We start from the raw sequence: 24,363 nt of genomic DNA on the forward strand, positions 1-24,363 counted from the left end.
ATGTGGAAGGCAGTGCAGGTGAGGACTGCACCTTTTTATGGGAAGATCCAAATTGTCTCGGATCTTCCCAATTGATGCGTTGTGCGTTGTCCACGGTAATATTCTACCAAGAATAACAAAACTGTGTTACTCTTGCAAAACATCACCCACTTATGTCATCAAATCCACGATTGGATTCCGTGCGTGTCGCGCACGTGTCGGTATAATAGGTGGTGATGGAGCTTGGGCTGACAAGTTTTTAATGGCGTCTGTGTTGGTTCCTACTCAACTTGGGGGAGAACGAGACTGATAGCAATCTTTGTGAATGACACTGCGGCTGAAATATTGGTGCTCCCTTGGAGGGATGATGCCGGATGTGCAACGCCGTGTTTTTCACGATTGACGCAAGAGCCAAAGACCGCAACACGATCAGTCAACGCTCTTCTCCGCATCACATTTCTCCAATTTGTTCTTATCAAGAATGTTTCAGGCTGCATGCAGAAGTCCACATCGTAAGCTTCGGAGGAAGAATCATTACTAGTGGAATCGAAATCATTCTAGTCAATTTCTTTTTTCATGATCCGAGGGCTCCAGCTTCCCTCACTAAAAGCCCGTTTGTCAGGGACTTCGGATAACCAACATCTGTTATGTTGAAGTCGGTTGCCCGCCCACAGAATGTTACTTTTTACATTACCAATGTGGGAGGCAGTTGGGGGAGCTTCACACCTCTGTGCGTACTTTTACCAGGGGCTTTTAAACTAGTCTCTGTAATTTTAGACGACTACTAGCCCCGAAGTGATTCCTGTAACTTCCCTCAGCACAGACCTGTTGTAAGTGACATCGGGTAACACACCTTCACAATTTTATAATCCGGTTTAAAATCTACATCGTTTTCTTTGGAGAAAGAAACACTACTATCTGATTGTAGTCATTTCTGATGTGAAGCAAACATGCTTCCCTCACTAAAACCCCGTTTGTAAGAGACTTCGGGTTACTAACTTTTGTGATGTTGAAGTTGGTTGCCTACCCGCAGAATGTTACTATTGACATTACCTATGTAGGAGGCAGTGAGGGGAGCTTCACACCTGTGCGCGTGCTCTTACCGGGTCATTGAAAGTAGTCTCTGTAATGGTAGATGACTACCAGTCCTGGGGGATTCCCGTCACTTCCATCAGCACAGACCCGTATCGGGGTTAAATGACGTGTGGTTCCTTACCGGGAACAATTAATAACGTCATTTTTAATCGTTCCATGTGGGGTAAACTCCCCAGGAACAATTAATGGTCTTTTCCCCTAAATAACAAAAAAAACCGAGGAATTAGGAGAAGATGCCGAGTCAAGCAGTTACGGCTTTCTTGACTCAACTTCTATCAAACTGAAAGTTTTTTCTTAGCGAATACCTTTTGCAGTTTGATAAAAGTTCATCACAATTGCATCTTCTAGATGCTCTCTTCTAAATTGCATCTTGCACCGAAAATCTCCCCAGGTTCTTTATGTTATTCTGAAGCCGGAATTACTCCCTAAAGAGTTAGGGGAGCTGTTACCCTTTTCCTCCTGTCTCAAGATGATAAAAGACAGAAGGGGCAATTTTCTTATGAAAACCGCCTTTAGGGAGGCAACCTTCAAGTTCTGTGATGAACTCATACTCTTCTTCAGGTTGCCGTCCCACATCTACGAGAATCTCCTGCAGCCGTTGCTTCATTTCTATTGTTTGGCATATAGCAAGGAGAAGATGCGTTTCTCGTAGGCCTGGTGTGGACCAGGGGCAGGGTAAGCGCATCTACTGCCCCTGGGCCCAAAAAACAGGCATTTTCCATTAGGCCTGACTTGTTACTCTTGGACGACATATATATAAGATCTCCCAGGGTGAATGAGAACTAGCTCAAACCGTATTCGGTACCCTTCCAATTTTCATAAAACTTGAAAATTGGAGAAGATGACAACGTTCCTACCGTTGTCGAACCTTTCAAATTCAGTTCAAAACTTGGTCTCAACAACCAAACAAAAAAGCGGGGCTATTTAAGTCCAGATGCCAGGGAGCCCGAAACCTGACATCTAAGGCGATATTCTTATTGACACTTAATGTCAAATCCTCACCGACTGGATACCATAACCTGGTATGTTAATAGTCCTCGCACAGAGCGTGTGATTCTTTGCGAGTCTTGAGTAACAATAAACCTGTTACTCTTGGACGACATCATCCACTCATGGATGATGTCTCTCCTCCCAGAATTCCAAAATCTGGGATTCTGAATGACATCGCTTTGTGCGTGTCCCTACGTGTGTGCGTGTGCGTACCGGCCCGGGCTATACGAGATCCAAAATCTCACTCCCCCAATATTTCTTGAAAATTGGAGAAGATGACAGCGGGCCCAATCGCTGTCATCAAAATGGATCGTTTCTATCCAAAATCTGGTCACTAAAACCAAACAAAAAAAAAGTCTGTTTATTCGACTCCTTACGTGGCCCACCTCTACCCGAAGTTCTAATACCAGCCTATCCAAGGCAAGTGGTTGGTAGACAACGTCAGACTAATTTCTGACGACGTCTAAGCCCCTAAGGCACCAAAATCTGCTGATGGTAGTTGTATCGACAACTATTGCTATCGGAGCATGACCTGCCGAGTTCGCTGTTCAAGCTTCTCGCGATGTTGTTTTATAATGTTATGGGAACTGTGAGGATCGTTATGTCGTTGTTCCCTTACTCTTATTGATAGCTCCTCTTTACATTTCTCGCCTTCCACAACTCCAAACTCAGCTGAGTATTTTTTGAACTGAAGTTCGGCAGTAGTATATCTTCCACTACCGAAGTAGTTCAAACGTCAGCATATCATATTTCTGCTCCTACTTGGTGGTCTTTCCCTGCAAGAAAAAAGGGTTATCCGAGCATGAACTAGCCCCTTAAACTTTCAACACCGCTTTGCCTTCTTTAATGTTCTTTCTGTATTTTTTAAGAGCCTTAAGTCCTCCTTCCGTTTTATAATCCGGTTTAAAATCTACATCGTTTTCTTTGGAGGAAGAAACACTACTATCTGATTGTAGTCGTTTTTGATGTGAACGAACAGGCTCCCCTCAATAAAATCCCGTTTGTCAGAGACTTCGGGTAACCAACTTCTGCTATGTTGAAGTCGGTTGCCTACCCACAGAATGTTACTTTCGACATTACCTACGTGGGAGGCACTGAGGGGAGCTTCACACCTGTGTGCCTGCGTACAGTGACTTCCGCTATCCTACCTTTAAACGACGTGTGGTTCCTCCCTAGGAATTCTCCAATCAAATTGTTTCTTAGTCGGATTGGGAGAACCCAGTAGCGACAATTCTAAAACCGCATAGAGCTATCATCCGCTTTTAGTTTCCTTCTTTCAACCCGAATTTTGAAACAGGTTCAAGGCTCTTAAAAAATACATTCTACCATTCCCAAAGTAGCAACAAAATTGTTGCTACTTTTTGGTGCCGTCCACCGTGTTGTGTGCCTTACACAACGCCAGAAAAATTTTCTGACGTCTCTGAGATTTGCGCGCCAAAGACGGCAAACTCTGGTGATGGTAGTGGGGGCTGCGTCTTATTCGGACGTTCTTACACCTTCTTAGTTTAACTACGCTGTTTGCACAGTGTTGTAACAACAAAATGTTGCTACTTTTTGGGACTGTCCGCCCAAAAACCAAAAATTGGTCCTAACAACCAATAAAAAATTAACACTATGTGCTAACTTCTTCATGCAAATATTTTGCATGGCTGAATAACTGAAGATTCCAGGGAGCCCGGAAGCTGACATCTAAGGCGATACGTCGTATGTCAAATCCTCACCGACTGGATACCATATCCTGGTATTCTAATCAGGGGCAAAATCTATGGATCTTCAGCGCCCGTTTTTCTTAAACCTGTTTGTTAGTGACTTCGGGAAACGAACTTCTGTGATGTTGAAGTCCGTCGATAAACCTCTGCTACGCACCAAAAGTAACAACAAACGTGTTACTCTTGGACGACATCATCCATGAGTGGATGATTTCTACCTCTCCAGAGTTCCAAAGCAACAAACGTGTGTCAAGATGGAGAAAGACAGGAGGGAGCGATTTTCTTATGAAAACCGCCTATAGGGAGGCAATCTTCAAGTTCTGTGATGAACTCATACTCTTCTTTAGGTTGCCGTCCCACATCTACGAGAATCTCCTGCAGCCGTTTTTTCATTTCCATTGTTCCACATAAAGCGAGCCCTACCTCCTACCGCGCTATATTCCTCTGAAGAATATTTGACTGTGAGGCGGTGCATGGTAAGCCATACCTCCCAATCCTAGTGCAATTCGAGAAAGGTTGGTTAATGTACCTTACACAGAGGCTCGCTATTCGCTTTGCAAGGAGAAGATGCGTTTCTCGTAGGCCTGGTGTGGCCCAGGGGCAGGGTAAGAGCATCTACTGCCCCTAGGCCCAAAAAAATACAGGCTTCTTTTGCAGGCTTCCTTTGGAAAGTGTTTTCAAAATAGAGAACTATTTTCCATTAGGCCTGACTTGTTACTCTTGGACGACATATATATATAAGATCTCCCAGGGTGAATGAGAACTAGCTCAAACCGTATTCGGTACCCTTCCAATTTTCATAAAACTTGAAAATTGGAGAAGATGACAACGTTCCTACCGTTGTCGAACCTTTCAAATTCAGTTCAAAACTTGGTCTCAACAACCAAACAAAAAAGCGGGGCTATTTAAGTCCAGATGCCAGGGAGCCCGAAACCTGACATCTAAGGCGATATTCTTATTGACACTTAATGTCAAATCCTCACCGACTGGATACCATAACCTGGTATCTTAATACACCTCGCACAGAGCGTGTGATTCTGTGCGTGTCCCTACGTGTGTGTGTTCCTGCCCGGGCTAAACTCCCCCAATTTTTCTTGAAAATTGGAGAAGATGACAGCGGGCCCAATCACTGTCATCGAAATGGATAGTTGCTATCCAAAATCTGGTCACTAAAACCAAACAAAAAGTAGGCCTGTAGGATGACACCTTGCGTTCAACTAAATTTAAGCTGAACATCTCGTTTCCACATAAGAGTCCGTTTATTCGCTTCCTTACGTGGTGGCCTACCTCTACCCGAGGTTCTAATACCTTTATCACGCTGAAAATTCCAAGGTATGTCTGTCTTCAAACTGGTACTTGAAAACAGAAGAAGATCAGCTTCCCCTGGTAGTGGCAGTGTGTCACTGCTGTGCGTGTGCCTCTGTACGGAAAGGTATTTCCCATAAAAAGGTGAGAGGGTCATTCCAAAGGTATCAACAAAAATGTTGCTACTTTTTGGGGTCGTCCACCGTGTTGTGTGCCTTACACAACGCCAGACAAATTTTCTGACGTCTCTGAGATTTGCGCCCCAAAGGCAGCAAAATCTGGTGATGGTAGTGGGGGCTGGGTTTTATTTGGACGTTTTTACACCCCTTTAGTTTCCACAGTGTTGTTTTCACAGTGTTGAGCGCCTTCATCTCTTTTTTGTATCTGTTTTCCTTCATATGTTCCTCTTCCCATTTTCCAGATTTGTTAAAAGCCTTTTTCTTGATTTTCATCGGGGTCTGTAGATTTTATCAATTGTTTGTCCTCGTTATCAGCGAATTCTTTGTCACTGATCGTTTCACCACGAATGAGTTCAATGAAAAGGCGTATAATGGGATAGCATGGACGAGTGAACATAGTTTGAAAAACATGAAGCCCCAAAGGTGGCAAACATAATTGATCGTAGTTGTACCGAGCGTACAACCTCTTGGAGAAACCGCTAGAATCGTTTCAAAAATCCTATTGAAGCGAAATTAGTTCAAAAAAACTAATCTTGTCGGTTTTTGAACCACATATCATCTCAGAATGATGTGTTGTGAAACAGATGGAACGTTCCCTTAGGTACCTTTCCAGCTTATTATGTGTGGGACCTCAGTCTCCCATTACCAAGAATCGACATCAAATCCCGTTGAATTATCTCAATCTGCGTGTCGGACCAGTCCGTTTTCATTACATCCTACGCCTCTCAAAACTAGAGCAGTTTTTTATAAACACTGGCGTTGAGGACTAGAAAAAAACTAGTCATGTGCCCATACAGGTTCGTTATGTGGCACATCTTATACTATCATACATGCAGACTGTATGATAGCTTGTCCGAGAGATCTGAGTCTCCGACATGAAGAGAATCGAAATCAGACAAAAGTCTGACGTCTCTGAGATTGCCGCGTTTGAGAATTCTTATGTTTTCAGAATTCTGAAAAGCGGCAAACTCAACTAGCGTTCCTCTGATTTTGAGAGACGTCCGCTTGAGTTGCCCAAGATAAAATTGAGTTTTAAATTCATTTTTCCTGGACGACATCGTCTGGGAGAGCTGGTGATCTCATCAGAGGTTTGCAATAACTGAATACTGGCATTCTTTTAAGAACAGTTTCCAATCGTTCAAGTACCACCAGGGCCAAATGCGCTCTAGAAATCTAGAGTAATTTTAGAAGTTTCAATTCAGGAGTGTGAAACTTGACTTGTTGAGTTCTAACGATTCGAATTCCAACATTTCGCTGGAAAAATGAATCCCAACTCTAAGTCGTTTTTCTCTCCTTTTATAGTCTCCCAATTTCAGAAGCCCTTCTTCAAAACTTTCATGTTTCGAAATGCACAAGTCCATTCTGGTAATGATAACATATCAATCCAGACTATGTGACCGGGGGTTGGCCGATGGCTACTGTTCACGAGATGCATAGTACTCAAGTTAATGCTGAGATAAGACAAGAAAAAATTCAAAAAATAAAGAAGAAATTATTCTCCGGTGGTCTAATCGGAGAAATTGCTTTCCGCGGACACAGTCATTACTAGGATGCGAAGGTTAGGCTCGCGAAAATGCGGTTGGCTTGAATGCCAAATATCCTTTAATAAAAAACGCGACGCGCACGAAACGCGACTCAGGAGGTAAATTAAAAACTTTTCGTTGCGGACCTTTCCCCTCGCACCCCAATGAGTCAACTAAGCATGACGCTGCAGCATGTCATCATTTGAAAGAAACCAATGATGAATTCTAACGCAATTCCTACAAACTACAGCAAAAAGTCACAATTTCGAAATGGGAAACACGAAAACATTAGACGTTCTCATCGCTATACAGTAGGCATATATTGTATCTAAATAGCCTCAATCAACTAGGCGATCGCTTTGCACAGAGAGACGACAACAACTTATCGCAACTAATTATCCATAAAAGAAAGCGCGAACTAACTTCAGATCGCAGTCTCCGGCAATTGTCATTCCATTCCAATTTTCCGAAAATTGGCGAGAATGCATTGACGGCAGATGTCGGTGGAGACTCGGGAGATGAATGTTGACTTCCGAGGAAATGGGATTCTGAAGGAAAAACAGAGAGTATTCGAATTTGAAATGGCAGGGATAATGGGAGGTTTTATGAAATGCATTTATAAATAAAATTGAAAAATTTTGAGAAAGTCATGGGCGTCTTTTTTTTCTAGCGGCCGCACCTCGATTCTTAAAATATAAACAGAAACCATATGCGACTTCAAAAGATGAATGATTTCGCAATTCGAAATAAAATGGAGATGAATCAGCGCTATGATATGACGCAATAAAAGGTGATCGCATTCGTCTTGCCGAACCTTTTCTTTTTTAAGAAGAGAGAGAGTGATAAGAGAAAGCAAAAAGTGTCTATCTGTTTCTATCTAATCACTCACCAGAATCTCGCATCATTCCAATTCAATTCTATTTCAACGGCTGCTACGTTGCCATGGGTGTGCCGGCCGACCGACTGATAGCGGAAGCCATTTTTGGGCGGAGGCAGAGGCTATCTCACATCCAACAGCTTCGGGGGAGGAGCCATGACTAACATCAGCAGTATCATGTGGTGGGCTGGAAATTTGGGGATTATTATGAGCTCCGGGGATGACTACTGCTCTATCATACCTCTGTCTCTTGCCAATGCAGAGTTACGTAAGATTTCGTCATAGAGAGAGAAATTCGTGAAGACTTTGTTGAAGTCTGACTGGTGATTCTGTGAATTTATTTATTCAATCATTGGTATATACAAAAAACGAAACGATGAAGCAAAGAGAACACATATAAGAATATTGCGAAATAGAAAAGAGGAGAAATTCGAAAAAAATTCGAAGAGGAAATGAGGAATTGGGGAGAACCGAAGAAGGAGGGAGAGGACACAGCCATCAATTCAAAAGACGACTGCATCTCCGTTTCGGCCGAAAAAAAAGAGGGGAGAAAAGAGGGAAAAGGAGGAAAACTGAGGGCGCAGAGGAGCTATCGATCGGCCAAGGGACGCGTTGGCGGAGAGAGAAATGGGAAAAAAAGAAAAAAAAGAAGAAAGAAAAGCGAATGGAAGGGGAAAAAGATGTTCGAAGAAGAAAAGAAAATGTGGCAAGGGGAGAGGGGGAGCGTTGTACGAATAGAAGAGAAGAGTTGGCACTACACAAAATAATGGTTTAAAATAGAATAGAACGGAATGAAATCATCGGAAGACCGAGAGAAAAAAAAACTGAGGGAATGCAAGCAAAGGAACAAACAAAAAAGAAACTTTTAGGAAAACAATGTGACTCATAAAACAATGTTTTTCGTCAAAAGATACTATTGCTCATCCCAAAAAATTTCTCATTAGCAATACGCGACATTCCTAATACTTGCAATACAACGCTGCTATCGGAAACTGCAATCATTTCTGTTTGTTTAAAGTCTCTATGCCCCTCCCCTTCCCTTCGTTCGCACCCAAATGTAATCAAAAATGAATTGAAAATAAACATTTTTCTGGAATTGATCTTTTAGAAAGGGCACACACACACACACTTTTCCACGAATTTCGTATCGCTGTGGCAAGGAAGCCGGCAGGCAGAAACACCAAAGTCTATCAACACATCACACTCTCTAGCAGCAGTTTTTTTGGTGTTCTTTCAGAGAAGGCACGTACGCTCTTCCTGAATTTCGTATAGCCATGGCAGGGATGCCCGAGAGCGGCCGGTAGGCAGATTGGCAAAGAATTCAACGCGATGCATACCAGAAACACCGAATTCTCTCAACACTCATACACTCTCTAGCAGCAGTTTTTGGTGTTCTCGTGCATATTGATTTCCAAGTGTTCGTGGTAAACGGAGAGACGCTGAGAAAAAAGTGGAAGACGTGGAGCGCCACGGAGCCGTGCCAGCCAGCGCCTTGGTACTATGAGCAGCGCTTAGAAAAGTGAAAGAGAGAACAAAAATTTTGAGGATCAGTTTTGGTTGCGTTAGGGGGACGGGCATGTGGTATAGGAGGAAAACAGCTTTTGGAAACAGAAAAAGTACTGAAAATAAAAGACGTGGAATTTCGAAATACATGGGGAATGATACAGTAATCCTACAGTTAAGCACCTTATCATACGCAAAATTGTGCTTAACTTGAAGCTTATGAACTATAAAACACAAAATGTCAAAGTCACATAGACATTCGATTGAACACTTCCCCTCTCGAAATTTCGTGTTTCGAATGATGTTTTAGGACAGCAAACATTTGGTTTTTCTGCATACCGCGCCGCGGCCGCGTCGCCCCTCACAGCATATGCATACTAAGCGCTTTTCCGATGTGTCCGGAGAATTTGTTGGAAAGTCATGCAAAGAGAAAAGGGAAAAGCGTTAAACGGAGTGAAAGTAAGAAGGCAGTATTATAAGATAGGATAACAATACAGGAAAGAATATATTATTAGAAATAAAAAAGGGTTGATGCAATACATTTGAAATGGCTGAAGGGTTATAAGACTATGGTGTGAAAGGTTAAGAACACATTTAAAAGCAAGTTTGGTAAAAATTAAAACGAAATATCATGATTAGCTAATCAGTCCAAGGAATTTTTGCAAGAAACTTGTTCTTTCTGATCAAATGATGGCCTTGGTAAGCGAGAACGATAGACGGCAACTTATTGCGTGCAAAATGTTTGAAATGTTCATTCACAGCATCATTTCTCCCTTCTGGATTGGTGGGCAGTTTGTTCACAAGATCTGAGCGCACTTCCTCCTGCACATCATCGAATGTTCCCAGATCTTTCTCTTTGATTTGCCAAAGCGCAAACATTTGCTCGCACAGATCTCGTTCAGCATCTTTGTGACCTCCACAGTCCTTCAACAACTGCAGAGCGACTTGAAGAGAATTCAAGACACTGCCTCTAGCTTCGAAATCTTCGCGACGGACAAAAATCATATAAATCAGCATTCTATAGAATCCTCTTTCAGTAAAGTACTTCCCGGGGTATAAATGAGAAAATACTGCCATAGCAGCGCATTTGACAACGTACTTGTTATAATAATGACCTTCAAACAGGTAGCCATCATCACAACGAGCACGGTGACAAATCTCATAAACTCCGTGTGGAAGTTGAATGAGTTTCCTTTTGTCTATGAAATCATCGAACTCTTTTATGGTCTTCATTTTCAATTCTGAAATTTGGTTACTTCATTCAAATTTCAAAGGTTCTCAACTCACTGTTTGATTTATTCAAACTATTTATAAAGTCATTAATTAATGACTCGTAAGGTCTGCTGTATCGCGGGTAATGCGTTCTGAGATATGCAAATTGATCAGATGGTTCAATTAAAATGGCATCACGAATAATCCATTTTGGATTCTGAAAAAAGTTTAACTGATAAAGGTTTATATCAGAATAATTCTGTCAATACCTGTGTTATTTTGCTGAAGTAATCCGGAAGCTTGTCCGTACTTGTATTCGAGTTATTGTGAAGAATCCATGCTCCTTTGATTGCTGCCAAAACACTTGGAAGAACAAGCTCTTGCAGATCCCAGATCGCATCATCAGCATCTTTTTTCGATGTTGTTGATTTCAGTTTTTCCAGAATAACTAACGGGCTTCTTTCGCAAACATTTTCCGATTGATCTTTCTTGGTCAGATTCTTCGATTGGATTGTCCAAATTTGATTGAGAATATCATTCTCTGCTTCCGGAATGTGTCCAACATACTGCAGAAGTTTGAGAGCATCAGAAAGAAAACTCATCGAGTTTTCTACCGAGTAGTCGTAAATCTTTAAATCAATCATGAAAACTAAGTTTTTGTAGTCTTCCTTTTCATTCAGATATTCTTTTTTGCACAAAGACGCGTAGATGGCGCGTCTCACTATTTCCAGCGATTCTCGTTTGAAATTACGTCCACCAAACTCAAACTCCTTCTGATCTTTCGGAATCACAAGTTTCCACATTTCACGAGCCTTGTTCGGAAGTTTCATGTATTTCAACACGTCCATGGACAACCCAATATGGGGAAGGGAAATGATTCCATCATCTGAAAGTATCATAATTTGCTTGGGAGACTGGTGGGAAGCTTGGGTAAAGCGCGGTCCAGCTTGTGGCACATTTCTCCTGTTGTGCTTCAATATTATTCATTAAAACTCATACATTTATGCTCTGGCGAGGACTCTGGTTTTGATGATAGGAAAAAGGTTTGTGAAAACTTTCTCGTTAGTCCAGATCGCGTTCGACATCCACCACACTAGTGGTTTTATCATTGTATGTCTGTTCACTAGCAAGACCGAAACAAAAAAAACTCACAACGTATCTTTCCTAGTTTGATCTTTTTTGCTAAATGTTAACATATTTCCATCTCGAAAGAGCGTTGTATACTTATTAGCCATCCTGTATACAGTTCTCAGTAACTTACCCTCAAAGTCAGCAAGGAGTGAAGCAATTAGAGAGTCGATTGGAATGATTGTCTCGGTTGTCTTCTTCTTGAGCTGGGCAGATTTTCGCACTCGTGGCAAAGGAGTGTTGGTCGTGAACTTAGATATCTCTTCATACTGAAAAACTGCTTTGTAACTTAATGAATCATAAAAAATGCACCTACATTTTCTATTTCTTCAAAAAAATCTGGGAACTCCTCTTTGCCCGCCAGACAAAAATTCACGTGAGTTGCCCAGCATCCTTGCAGTGCCATGCAAAAATGAGGGAGAACATTTGCCATTTGGAACAATCCTCGAGCAGCATCCAAAGAAAGAGCTTCATCCAGTTCATTCAGGATGAGTTTGAATTTGTCCATCGTTCCTTCATAATCCAAAAACTTTTGGTTGTCTTCTCTGGTTTTGCGGATAAGCAGCAATTCTTTAAGGATAATGTTCTCTGCTTCCGGTAGTTTTCCAAATTTCCGCAGCATGCAAAGAGCACGTTCGAGGTGTTCTTCTGCAGTGTCAGGTGGTAACGTCAAAGATTTTACGTCGACCATATAAACCAAGTTTTGGAAGAACATTTTTTCAGTTGGCGAATCATCATCATCATATAAAGTAGCGTATATCGCACGCCTTGCTGTTACCACAACTTCTTTTGAAAATTTATGGTAATTGAAGCGGGGGTCTCCATCTGGAATCGTTAGCTCACAAATTTTGCGAAACTCTTCAGGAGTCCTCATATACTTTTCTTTGTTCACAATTGCATTGATGTTTGCAATGGTGTATGGTCCGCTAGCTGAAATTTCAAAATATGATACAATTGAGTTTCGATGTGCTTACCAGGCAGAGAATCGATGAACTTTTGAACTACATCTGAATAGGCAAAGTTTGTTTCGTCATTGTTTTCTTCTTCAGGATCCCCAACGGCCTCCTCTGAATCTGACACAAGATCGATCACGACTGGCTCGGTCGGTGGATTTGCAGAAGTTGATGGTACATCCTTCTTGTGCTGAATTTTGGCAGGTGCACCATTTGATGAAACCTGGGAAAAATAACTATGACTAGCTGAACAAATTAGCAATAAGCGTACATTGTCAGTGTTATCACGCGGTCGTTTCTTGCCGACCATCTTTTGTCACTCTTGGAATTAGTCTGAAAGTTAAAGCATATTAGAACAATTAAAATCATAATGAAGCAGATATAAAACATGTTACAAACAAGATGTTAGCACAAATAATAATAGTGTTAATTTTACAGAGGTATAAGCTTTTTATTAGAAAAAACGGGGTAAAAAATGACAGATTTTGTGATAGTTGTAATTATCGGAAATGCGAGGAAGAAATACTAAAGAAACACCGAGTTCCTAAATGAGAAGTGCTCTTAAACTTGACCAAACTTGTTTCAAAAAAGATGATAACACAAAACACAATAATATTGATTTTAAAAAATATGTAATTTTTATTCTCGAAAACAATGGAAAGAACAGATTCTTGGAATTATTGAAAATGCAGGGATAAAATACCATAGAAAACCGAGTTGCAAATATAAAAAATGGGATGAGCTATTAAACTGGGCTATTAACGAAAATCTTAGGCAATATGAAAAGTGGTAAATCTTTCTAGTAAATATTAGGGACTACTGTACAATAAGATTCAAAATGTTTTTTTCTAAGCAATTATGTTACAAGTCTATACAGTTTTAGAAAAAATGGCGAGAACATTATGTTTTGGAAATGGAAATGAAAAACTTAGCAATGTGTAGTATATCAAAATATTGGAAACTGTGCTAAACTAAAATGAGAATGAATTCACAAAATAGAAAGATTGCAGAATATTATTTAGCCACGCTCAGTCCATTGAAACTCCATGATAGGTTTGCATTGGTACTGCATCTGCGGTCCGCCATTAGTCTCCAGCAACTTGTAGCCTTTCAAAGCATACTCGACAGCCGGAGGCAATTGTTGTCCGTGCTTCTTGAATACTTCATCAATTGCGTTGTTATCTTTTCCCAACATTTGGTAAATATCGAAAATCCCTTTTTCATACATGTCATACGTCCAGTATTTTCCACCGGAATACTTATAAAAATCTATTATTTCCTCCAAATCAGTTGTTGCCTCTCCTTTTCCTCCATGATTTATGATAAGTTCATATGCTTGTTCCAGAAGAGTTAGGTTGTAGTCACCAAGAAAATCTCGCTTCGACATTCCCATCGCGTAAGTCAAATACTTGAAATTCTCCTTCTCCTCCGAATGCTCTTCAGGATACAGTGATTGGAAGATGGACCTTGCAGCAACTTGCAATAGGTCACGGTTGCAGAACACTTCACCGATAAATGTTCCCTCAACTCCTTTTGCAATAGCCATTCTGCATATCGCTTGGTGATCAGGTGGAAGTAGTTGGTATTTGTCGTGGTCCATAATTTTGATGATATGCTCAAGCGAGTGACCGTTTCCTTCTGAAACAAATGAAAAATTATTACTAATTCTTACAAATTTTTACAAAAGAAGTTCATGACGAGTCTAGTTGAAAATTTTTTAAAAATTGGACCATAAATTATTTCGACCATGCTGATTACAAAACTGTGAGAAAAATCAGCCAAATGCCAATGACTATGTTATGAACCGGCAAACTTAATATAAATGCACTGAGGTAGTACAATTTTTCAGTAAACGCGGAAATAGTTTTCAGTAGTAAAAGTTTGACGGCTCATAACTTGGTTCACGTAAGCATTTCACAGATTTAAAAAAGTTATACAATCTGCAGAGACGAAAGTATATTTGGTCCAATTTATAAAAAAAAAGCTCAACTCGACAATTCATTAACTTTCCTTATTAGGAGAAATGGGCTTACCATTATTGGAAGGGAGAACAGCTAACAATTTGAGTGTGACTGCTGACACTTTATTATCTTCTTCCTGTGCTGAAGTCTCCAGTGACTCTTTTTTATTCTCCTTCTGTTCAATTGATGACTTGCTCTCGTTCAATTGAGCTGAGCTCTCCGGTGACTCTTCCTTATCCTCTTCCTGCTCCTCGTCCGAATACACTGGGCTCTCCGGTGACTCTCTTCCGTCATCACTGTCATTCAAAACAACGTCAACCTCCGGAAGGTCAAGAGGCTGGGACGGAGAATATCGGTCCGGATCCTCTATATCAGACGACGGGTCTCGGGATTTCAACTTTTCAGGTTTCGTTTTTGAGGAGGTGGACGGTGAGTTGGTGTTGGTCGCTCTTCCTTCCTCATCTGATGACAGCTCAACGCATTCCGGTTGTTCTGTATCCAGCAGAGCAATTTTTTGCCTCATCTCAGCTGTTACAGTGAATTTGGGTTGAGGTCTTCGTGGAATAGTAGGTTTTGGATTTATGAAATGTCTTTGAAGAGTGGCGACGAGCTCTCCCAATGTTTCGTTTCCAGTGAGTCCCATTTTCTGCTTTGCAGATGCTGACAGCTGATGTTCTGTGTTGCTGGGAGGGCTCTCTATCTTTGATGTCATCGTTTTGTTCGCATTCGTATTCTTCACAAATCTTCCTGAAGCAGATGTTGCTGTTGGTTCAATTGACGAGTTGAAATTCGATTCTGTTGTTGCTGTCGGTTTTTTCTTGTTTTTCTTTTTCCTGGTGTTGTCATTATTCTGAAATAAAAGCAATGTTTTGCCTCGAATAACGTTCTGTCTTTCTTACCACTCCTGTTGGGCTCTTGGATTCCGACATTGACGGAGGCAGAGCTTGTGTTGACTTTGAGACAGAGGGGTTTTTCTTTTTTGTGTTCTGCAAAGTTTATAATTTTTGTAATCTATAATTTAGGAGCAGCTTTCTTCCTTTTCAATAATTTCGACCAGTTCGGTGGAAATTTAAACTTACTTTATCATTTTTGCCACCGATATTCGGCATCCTTCATATCCGAAGTATCAAATGGCCAACCCGATAAACTGGAAAGGTGTTTTAAGTTGAGTTTTTTAAGTTAACTTTCAAAAATCAATAAAACATAGATATAACAATTGCTAAAAACAACTTCAAAAAAATTAATTAATTAATTAATATACCAAATAAAAGTTTTTATTCAAATATAGCCGATGCAAAAATCAATATATGGAAATAGGTTATGTAGTATTCAAAATTGTGACGTATGGAATTTTCGAACTAAGAGCAGAGCAAGTGTGCAAAAAATAGAATGATGAGAATTCAATTGGAAGAAATCATTTTTGGAACGGAACGCGGGAAAAAGTTCCACCAGGAGAAATGGGAAAAGTGAACCGGTGTTCTTGATTGTTTAGAATCGAGAGAAAACACAACTTAGAAATGAATAGGATTGCGACATAGAAAAACAGGTTAGGGATTTAATGGGAACTATTAATAATGTTTCTGTAATTGGTTGATATCAAGATAGGAAAAAGTAAAAAGTGTACGAAAACGATAGGAAGTAATGTTAGTAAAAATGAAGATGAATGTGAACTTCCAATTTCATCAAAAAATTTGATATTCTAAGGAGAGAATAATGATCTAGGAAATTTTGTGATCAAGTCATGGTGGAAAAACATGTTGCAGCATTTCAGAAATGTTTTAAAAAACTAGTTTAAGTCAACCGAAATGATTTGAGTGAGTCATACTGATTAAGGCAATAAAGTTGAGAAGAGATAGATCATTTTACAAAAATATGAAGTGATGGAGAGGAATGAGGAGGCCCAAGTTAATTATGAAATGAGAGAGAGAGAGAAAAATAGTTTGATGGAAATAATAGTAATCAGAAATAAATTGATCGATGTTTTACTCCTCAACAATATCTTGAGAGTTATAAGCACTTGGTCCAAGGAACAACACTAGGAACACCTTGCAATCGGTCTCCAGGACATCCTTGAAACGGAGCAAGTCATCAAATAACATCTCGGGAATGTCCTCCTTGGGTATCTCACGTTTCTTCAACTCCTCTTCAGTGATAAACCGAAGGTGACCAATCTCATCCTGTAGAATGTCCAACAGAACCAAAGGACCATATGTAGGCTCGAAATCACTGAATAGCTTCATGGTTTCCTCCAAGTGTTTTGGTGATAGTGATGGTTCAGCAATTTTAGCTGATAGATAGGTCAAGTAGGCAAGGACTTGTGGGGAGCAAGCTGGTGGCTTCTGAAACTTGGCGCTCAAGCTTGGAAGGTGAGCGAGGTGCAGCAGTGTGGCTTTGTTGATAAGAGCTTTGGCCAAAGCGAGTGCTTCAATAGACACATTCCTGGTGCTGAATCCTTCAGTTATAATATCTGGAACCTTCGTTGGGAAATGCTCCTTGAGAATAGAGGCGACTTCATATTTCTCAAATCTATCCATGTAGACGGCCATGTCACTCTCCCGATCTCTCTGATTGTTCCATTCGATGGCCGCTTTGACCATTTCTGGGTCGAGTTCCTCCTCTGGCTCCTCTTCTTCTGTAATTTCCATGTTATCTACACTTTGATCCTTCACACTTGGATCCTTTTTCTCATTACTAAGAGCGATTGTGGATTTGGCAGGGGTGTTCTCTGAAATTTGCATTATTTGTTGAGAATGACACCTTTAAAAAGGAATTCTTCGGAGATGGGGCTTTCAAACTATCGATAAACTTGGCTATAGGTATTCTCGACTACGGGGAGTCCGTTTTTGCTATTAAAACAGGCTGAATGTCCCTCCGAGCCAAATAATGAGGTCTCAAACTTCTGATATGGCTAGGCTTTTTTATATGGAATTTTAAATCGGTACCACGCGGTTTCTTTTGTGTTCTCCAGTGGTTCACCTGTGCTCGTTTATTGAATGCATGAGAAAATCTTTGCGTACGGTATTAGCAGATTTGGAGTTCCGTGTGAAAAACTATATGAAAAGTTTGAGAGCGCATAACTCGACTCGCAGAGACATTTAGTCGGCTTTGATGGCAGGAACGGACTCCCCGTTGTTGAAACTACCTATGACGAAATTTTTACATTGTTTGAAATCCGCGACTCCAAAAATTTCATTCATTCGTAGGTATAACTCACTCTTTTTCTTGTTTCTTGACGTTGAAGTAGCCTTTGATGCAGTAGATGGTCCGTCCGAAGATGTCGCCCTTGAAGATGGCACCTTTGAAACTTTGGCCGCTGCCTTCGACGAGATTTTGGATGGTGCAGTAGTAGAAATATCACGAGACTAAAACAAAAATCAATTTCTTCATTTTTCATTTTTGATGAGTGCCTATTCAACATACCTTGCTATTTCTGAGTCGTCCTTTCCAGCTGTGTGAGTTGCTTGGTCCTGCTTGTTCATCCATTTCTATCTCTTGATCACTGTTCTCATGGGTGTTCATACGAGCCGTCTGAAATTTTACAGTAGATTATTTAAACCCTCAACTCCGTTCCTACCTTTCTTGCCACCTCCAATCTAGTATCAGTCTCCGTATCTTGTGTCTCGCCTGGTCCAATCCCACGCTTACTCATAACAGCAGCTATGATGCCCTGAAAATCAATGAAATAGTGAGGGAGATTCCAGAAGGGAAAACAGAAAATAGGAAGGAAAAGAGAAAGGGCGAGGCGAGAAATGGTTAGACTATCTGGGAAAAAATGAAAATAAAGGGAGAGGGAAACGAAGAATGGGAAAACAGTGTTTATGATATGGGGAACGTGTGAAAATGTGGTGAAGGGGGGGGGATTTTTGGGAAAGGAAAAAACGAAATATTTGAAGTCAGTCGCTGGAATCAGTGAGATATCAGTTGTAAGAGGATTATGTGTTGGTTAAGAAGAAATCACATTTGTTATTAGTGCTTGAAAAGTTAGTAACAATGCAAAAAGTAACCCAGTTCAAGAAAAGTTATAAATTCAATTTGTTTGGAGTCTTATTCTTTATCTTATGTGGAAGATTTCACTACGTCGAACAAAAACTCTCTTAGAATGACAATCAAGTCTTTTCTTGCTAGATTATATTAAAATTGAAGCCAATTTAATGCTAGTCGCAAAAAAAGAAGTGACTCGAGAATAATTCCACATTTAATCTTTCCTAAAAAGATCACAAAAGTGAAAGCGTCGGAGGCACCAGACGAACAGAGTGAGAGAGGGCACGGAGGTGATGCCGTCATGAAGTCCTTTGCTTGAACAGCACCCTAGAGAAGCCAGACATTGCGGGCTGCATTTTTTGTGTCAAATTGATAAAATTGGCAACTGAACTCGAAAAATAAAGCCTATAGAAAATGTGAAACGTGTGAGTGTGAAGAACGATGTATCTTATCGATTAATGTTAGAAAAAGAGATAACAATAGGCACAAACAATAGGCACCAAAATGGCCTACATATAATTTTTTTATCAGATTTAGAAGGTAACAGCTTCACAGCAGAACCGAAGCAACACAAATCAGTAAATTTTGAATAATTTCGATTTTTCATAATCCAAAGTTACAAATAGACAAGAACAACAGTTTGACTATACTAAACAAACCTTGCTTCGTCTATCCCGAGACAGCCCACATCCCATATCCTGTCGTGTAGGTAGCTAGAATAGCAGACAGAGCTATAATCAAGTTAGCCCGAAGAAGAATGTGGTCTCCATGGTATCTTTTGACTACACACATTCACATCAGAGGTGGAAAAGAAATCAGAGTAGACCAGTTTCACTTTCAACGAAGACAGGGCAAGAAGAAAAAAGTTAGAATGCATGAACTGATGCTCATATGGGGAAGACAAGAGTCCGGGCGCTGCACCTTATTGATTCGAGGCGGAAAAAAGGAAGCTGAGAAGGGATTAGCTTAGGACTCCTCGGCGAGATCGATTTTCATAGTTGCTGAGGTTGTAGAAAAACGGAAGAAGGATATGTTGAATGTTCATTCAGAGCTCTTCGTGTTCAGTTGATTGGATTATAAGAGTTTAGTGTGGGAGTACGTCCGAGAACCGATATTCATTAATAAGTGTTAAATTGTAGAGACCATAAAGACGACGTTATCAGACTTGCGACAGGCCGGGCCGAGTCGATTTGACATTTTTCTAATTTTAAACTATGTTTTCAACAATCGATAAAAACTCAAGCGTATATGGGATTTTTGACTAGTTTTGACAAAATTTTCAAAAAATTGTGCACATTTTTGACTCCAGGCCAGGCCGAGATTTCACAAGTCTGGACTTCATTACGAATATGAGGAAGACCAAATACAAAAACTCACGGATACGACGCAGAAACAAATGAGAACAATTCGCAGGTTGTTCGAGCTCGAGTGCGCACGAAAGGATTATCTCGCAAGAGCCCCCGTTGCCTAGGAGAGGTAGATGAGTGGAGCGGAGGGTATCTGCCAGAGCGACACAAGAGAATTGCTACCTTAGGCGAGGAACACACGGCGCTCTATCGATTTCGAAAACGAATGACGTTGTCAACGGAAATTTGCTGCTTTCCGTTGTCTGCCTTGAGGCGGTACATCAGCGATACCATCAGTTTTTTTTTCAATTGGATATTTGGTAAATGAGGAAAGGCGAGGCGACGTTTGAATTACGGAAGGGAGTAGTTGAAAAAACTACTTATTCTTACAATTTCAGCCAATTTAAAACCACTTCGAAAGACAGTGAGACGACACATTCCATTCTATCTAACGAACCTTATCTGGGCATGGGCCAAAGTTCATATTTTGAATACAGTCCGAGAAGTAACTATCAGTTAATGAACACTTTGTGCAGGGGGTGTGTCACCATGAAATCAGTCAAGAAGAGGAACACACATCACGATGAGAGAGTGAAAAGAAGTCAGAGACATAAACCGGTGATGACCGGAATGATACAATGACAACATTAGGGGCAAAATGATATCTATGAAATGGAGAGAGTGGTCTGAAATTGGAACTGAAAAGGAAATTGAGAAGGAATGGGCGTCCGATTGGTTCTCTCTTTTTCGACATTTTTTTGAATGAAAACTGAAAAGGAAGCAGGGGACGTGAGAATACTAAATTTCTACAAAGAAGTAAAGCTAACAATGCTAATCAGTCAAGCACTGAGTTCTCTTCCAAATTGATATTTCAAGATGAGAGCATAGAAAATTTATTGTCGAATGTTTCACACCAAAAATCTGAACTTCCTTTTTCTCTCCACCTAGGTCGAGCCTTCACAATCGATTTGCAGCCTCTCAATCGATTTTCTAGATACCCGCGTATCAATCGTTTGATTTTATGTACGCCTCGTCGGTGGAAAGTACAACAATCACGTCGTTATCATCTCACTCGCCTCCATCGCAGTCATTACTCTGATATCTTTCGAGAAAAACCCTTCTTCAACGCCACTTTTGTATGTTTGCAGAGTAGTGTCTCTGTAGCTGATAGAGAAAGAATGAACCTTTCGATTCGATTACTGCATTTGCACGTCTGATCCTCTAAATTTTTAATTCATCTTCCAGAAATGAGCTTCCTCAACCGTCTGATTCCAGCTGCCACCGCTAGAACTGCAGTTCGATTTGCTTCCTCCGGACGGTACTACACCAAGAAACACGAATGGATCACAGTCGACAAGTCTGTCGGAACAGTTGGAATCACCGATTTTGCTACGGTAAGTAAACAAAGCACGGTATAGTTTGTAATAGTTGTCTTCAGGAGCAACTGGGAGATGTTGTCTTCATTGAGCTTCCGGAAGCAGGAGCTGAGATCGAAAAGGGAGAGTCAACAGGAGCTGTGGAGAGTGTGAAGGTAAGTTTCTAGTGAATTCTAAACTAATTTAGCAGAGTGGTTAGACTGGTAAATAGAGTAAAGACAGTCTTCGCTAGCAATTTCTAGAGATTCTACGCCATCAGAATAAAAAAAAAAAGATTTCTATCACCCTGAGACGCTATCTTTTTTTTTGAATTACGTCTTGCAAAAAAGATATATCAATTTTCGCCATTTCTTCGAAGACTCGTTCTTTTTTAACCCTAATCTTTCTTTAGGCCGCATCGGACATCTATGCACCAGTCAGTGGCAAAGTGCTCGAGAAGAATACGAAGCTGGAAAATGAGCCAGGAATTATCAACAAGAGTCCATTGGAGAAGGGATGGCTGTACAAAGTCGAGCTTAAGAGTGTCGATCAATTGAAGGAGCTTCTGAGCGAGGAGCAGTACAACACGTTCAAGGAGGAGGAAGAGGCAGCGCATTAATCTAATTTATCGATTTCTGTCTTTATTGTTCGTTTTCCTCTCGCGATGGCAGATTCCTTTTGTAACGGCTGATATAAAGTTTTAGTTCTCAAATTGTTCTCTTATCAGGTACACTGTCTGACAGTGTACCCATTATGAACTGAGGGAGATGAACATTTAGTCGACCAACGGATGATAAGATACGGAATACGACGGAACTAAGGGAAAATCTTCTTTCAGATTTTTTGTAGTCGGAATCAATGAATCGATCGGCAATTCACTGTTACTTGCTGGAAAAATTGAAAACTCACCATTAACTTTGACTCAGAGCGTTTCCTCCAAAATATTACTTTTTTCTTGAGAATATTAAAATATCCGGAAAGTTGACTGGGATTTCTACTCAAAATTCTATTTAAAATAGAATTTTGGCTTGAAATCACAAGGATTTTGGGATAAATATGTGGAATTGGCTAAACAGTGCAATACATCTGTTGATTGTCTGCATACACACATACACGCAAATGTACCAATGCATCGTAAACGACGAGCAAAATGCTGGTCTCGCAACGACACCGTCGTCAGCTCCGGCTTCTTGTTTGAGTCACAGAAGCTGAACGAATTCAATTCAGGTGGAAAAAAACAGAAAAGGAAAATATCAATTTTCTGTAATACATAGTTTATCTGTTGTTATAAAATTCTATGACTTTTTGAAGCTGCAAATAAATATTTTAGAAAATCCAAGCTTTTAGATTTTTTCATGTACTCTTGCTCGTATTATTTATTCATTGTTCTAGCTTCAGGAATCATTGAAACTTAATTTCAGATGGAAATTGACGCAACGTGGAAAGGACTGCCTGACAAGTTCAAGGAGAGTGTCGTTAAGGTGTTGGATTTCAAATCGAGGTAAGCGGTTTTTAGTCGAGACTCTAAAACGGGCAAAAAAAAGTTTTTCTGGTTTTTGCTTTCTCATGAATTTTATCATCTCAATCTGTTTTTATAGACAAACCCCATGATTTCGCAATTTCAATTAATATATCATTAAATAAATTGCATTTTCCAGATGTGCACTCAAAAAATGCTCCGTTGCAGACTACACCATGGTAGACTTGGTGCCGATCAACACAAGACGGTTGGCTTTGACGGTGTACCAACGTTCAATTGTCTTCTTTATCGGCCCCGAAAAAATAGAGTATTTCCACGTCCATCCACAAGACACCCGGCCGATGATAATCGAATACACCGCAAAACTAGGAGATGGTCCGATAAAGAAAGTTTTCCCTGGAATCGTGAGCGCTGATTTGGATTATGCGGTTCGAGATTTTGCTCAGGCTATCCAACACGTCGACGCTTCATTTGACAAAGTTGATTTCCAATTTGCAGAAGGGATTAATCCAGAGAGAGCTGAACTCTTGAGCCGGAAGCTTGTGGGGCAATTGAATAGAATGAAGCCAGAGTGGACGCTCAAAGCCCACTGTTTCTACACCAATTTTGTGATTTCCGGACAGACAATGCTCTACTTAATAAGCAAATTGGATCCACATTATTTGCAGCATCTCAGAATCAAGCATATCACATTGAATCAAAACCAAGTCAGGGAATTGACAAATATGTCACAATGGAACAACGCGCAGTCCTTGTATGTCGAAGAGAAAACTGAAATTCCAGTGAGATGCTTCTCCCACGTGGAAACGTTCTGGACTAAAACCGATTTTAGGTTACCGCTTGAGGCATGGAATGTTATTCAGGTGAGTGAAATTGTCTCCCGGCTATTTTGACTGACAAGGGAAATTTTTGGAGATGCGGCTTTCAAACAATCTATAAACTTGGTCATAGGTATTTTCGACTACCTGAAATCCATTTCTGCCATTAAAACCGGCTGAATGTCTTGGCGAGCTAAGTTATGAGCTCTCAAACTTTTCACATGGTTATGCTATTGCACATGGAATTCCAAATCGGCAAATAGTATACGCAAAGTTTTTTTTTGTTGTTTTTAATGTACCAGCACAAGCGCACCCGCGGAAGAACACATATGGAATCGCGCGTTGGCGTATATGCGGCCGATTTTCAATTCCATGTAAAAACCAATCGAAAAGTTTGAGAGCTCAAAACTCAGCTCGCAGAGACATCAGGCCGGTTTTGACGGCGTAAATGGACCCCGCGTAGTCGAAAGTACCAAAAGTCGCATCTCTAAAGACTTCCCTTGTAAGATTTTCTCATAGGGATTACTTATCAATAAACATAAATCGATTTTCAAATATAAATTGATCTATTTTCAGAATTACATCGCCAGAAACCCTCCACATGGTTCATACTTCTATGTTGAATCAGATGCACCTATCAATTACGCGAGAATTCTCGATGCTGGTCATGTCCAAATTGCTATTAATATCATTCGGACACCCTGGTAGGTTTCAATATTATTTAGACTGAGAATTTTCCCAAGATTCCCGATTACTTGAAATTCAAAAAAATGCAATTCAATTTTCAGGCAGGATTCCCTCATCCAACACAGCCAAGCTTTCAATCTAGCAACCAGAAATAATGTGCTTCTAGTATTGTTTATGGAACATGCGATCACTGGAAGGGTTTGCAGAACGGATTCATATGTTGATGACAGTATGAAATTCTACACTGGCTATACCTTCGAACCGACTCTTGCCAATCGATAA

At 40.5% G+C, this 24,363-nt stretch overlaps 5 protein-coding genes across 5 annotated transcripts; 2 read left to right on the plus strand and 3 right to left on the minus strand.

The window, feature by feature from the left end:
• Positions 1-9,799: 9,799 nt before the first annotated feature.
• GCK72_025681 (uncharacterized protein) lies at positions 9,800-12,763 on the minus strand (the record flags this gene model as incomplete). The annotated part of the gene is made up of 7 exons (XM_003106104.2): positions 9,800-10,401; positions 10,448-10,589; positions 10,642-11,258; positions 11,634-11,769; positions 11,817-12,430; positions 12,475-12,676; positions 12,725-12,763. The coding sequence occupies 7 exons, from the start codon at positions 12,761-12,763 to the stop codon at positions 9,800-9,802; spliced, it is 2,352 nt and encodes a 783-aa protein (XP_003106152.2).
• Positions 12,764-13,471: 708 nt separating this feature from the next.
• On the minus strand, positions 13,472-15,523 carry GCK72_025682 (uncharacterized protein; the record flags this gene model as incomplete). Its single annotated transcript, XM_003106241.2, has 4 exons — positions 13,472-14,091; positions 14,487-15,264; positions 15,314-15,400; positions 15,494-15,523. 4 exons carry the CDS (start codon positions 15,521-15,523, stop codon positions 13,472-13,474), a joined length of 1,515 nt encoding a protein of 504 aa, XP_003106289.2.
• Positions 15,524-16,396: 873 nt separating this feature from the next.
• GCK72_025683 (uncharacterized protein) lies at positions 16,397-18,063 on the minus strand (the record flags this gene model as incomplete). The annotated part of the gene is made up of 4 exons (XM_003106287.2): positions 16,397-17,139; positions 17,629-17,776; positions 17,835-17,942; positions 17,989-18,063. 4 exons carry the CDS (start codon positions 18,061-18,063, stop codon positions 16,397-16,399), a joined length of 1,074 nt encoding a protein of 357 aa, XP_003106335.2.
• A 2,925-nt stretch (positions 18,064-20,988) lies between these two features.
• GCK72_025684 (uncharacterized protein) lies at positions 20,989-21,715 on the plus strand (the record flags this gene model as incomplete). The annotated part of the gene is made up of 3 exons (XM_003106164.2): positions 20,989-21,135; positions 21,180-21,272; positions 21,509-21,715. The coding sequence occupies 3 exons, from the start codon at positions 20,989-20,991 to the stop codon at positions 21,713-21,715; spliced, it is 447 nt and encodes a 148-aa protein (XP_003106212.2).
• Positions 21,716-22,517: 802 nt separating this feature from the next.
• GCK72_025685 (uncharacterized protein) lies at positions 22,518-24,363 on the plus strand (the record flags this gene model as incomplete). Its single annotated transcript, XM_003106123.2, has 4 exons — positions 22,518-22,597; positions 22,755-23,439; positions 23,971-24,098; positions 24,183-24,363. The coding sequence occupies 4 exons, from the start codon at positions 22,518-22,520 to the stop codon at positions 24,361-24,363; spliced, it is 1,074 nt and encodes a 357-aa protein (XP_003106171.2).

Source organism: Caenorhabditis remanei, chromosome X, assembly GCF_010183535.1.
Source record: "Caenorhabditis remanei strain PX506 chromosome X, whole genome shotgun sequence".
In the NCBI taxonomy this organism is placed as follows: Eukaryota; Metazoa; Nematoda; class Chromadorea; order Rhabditida; family Rhabditidae; genus Caenorhabditis; species Caenorhabditis remanei.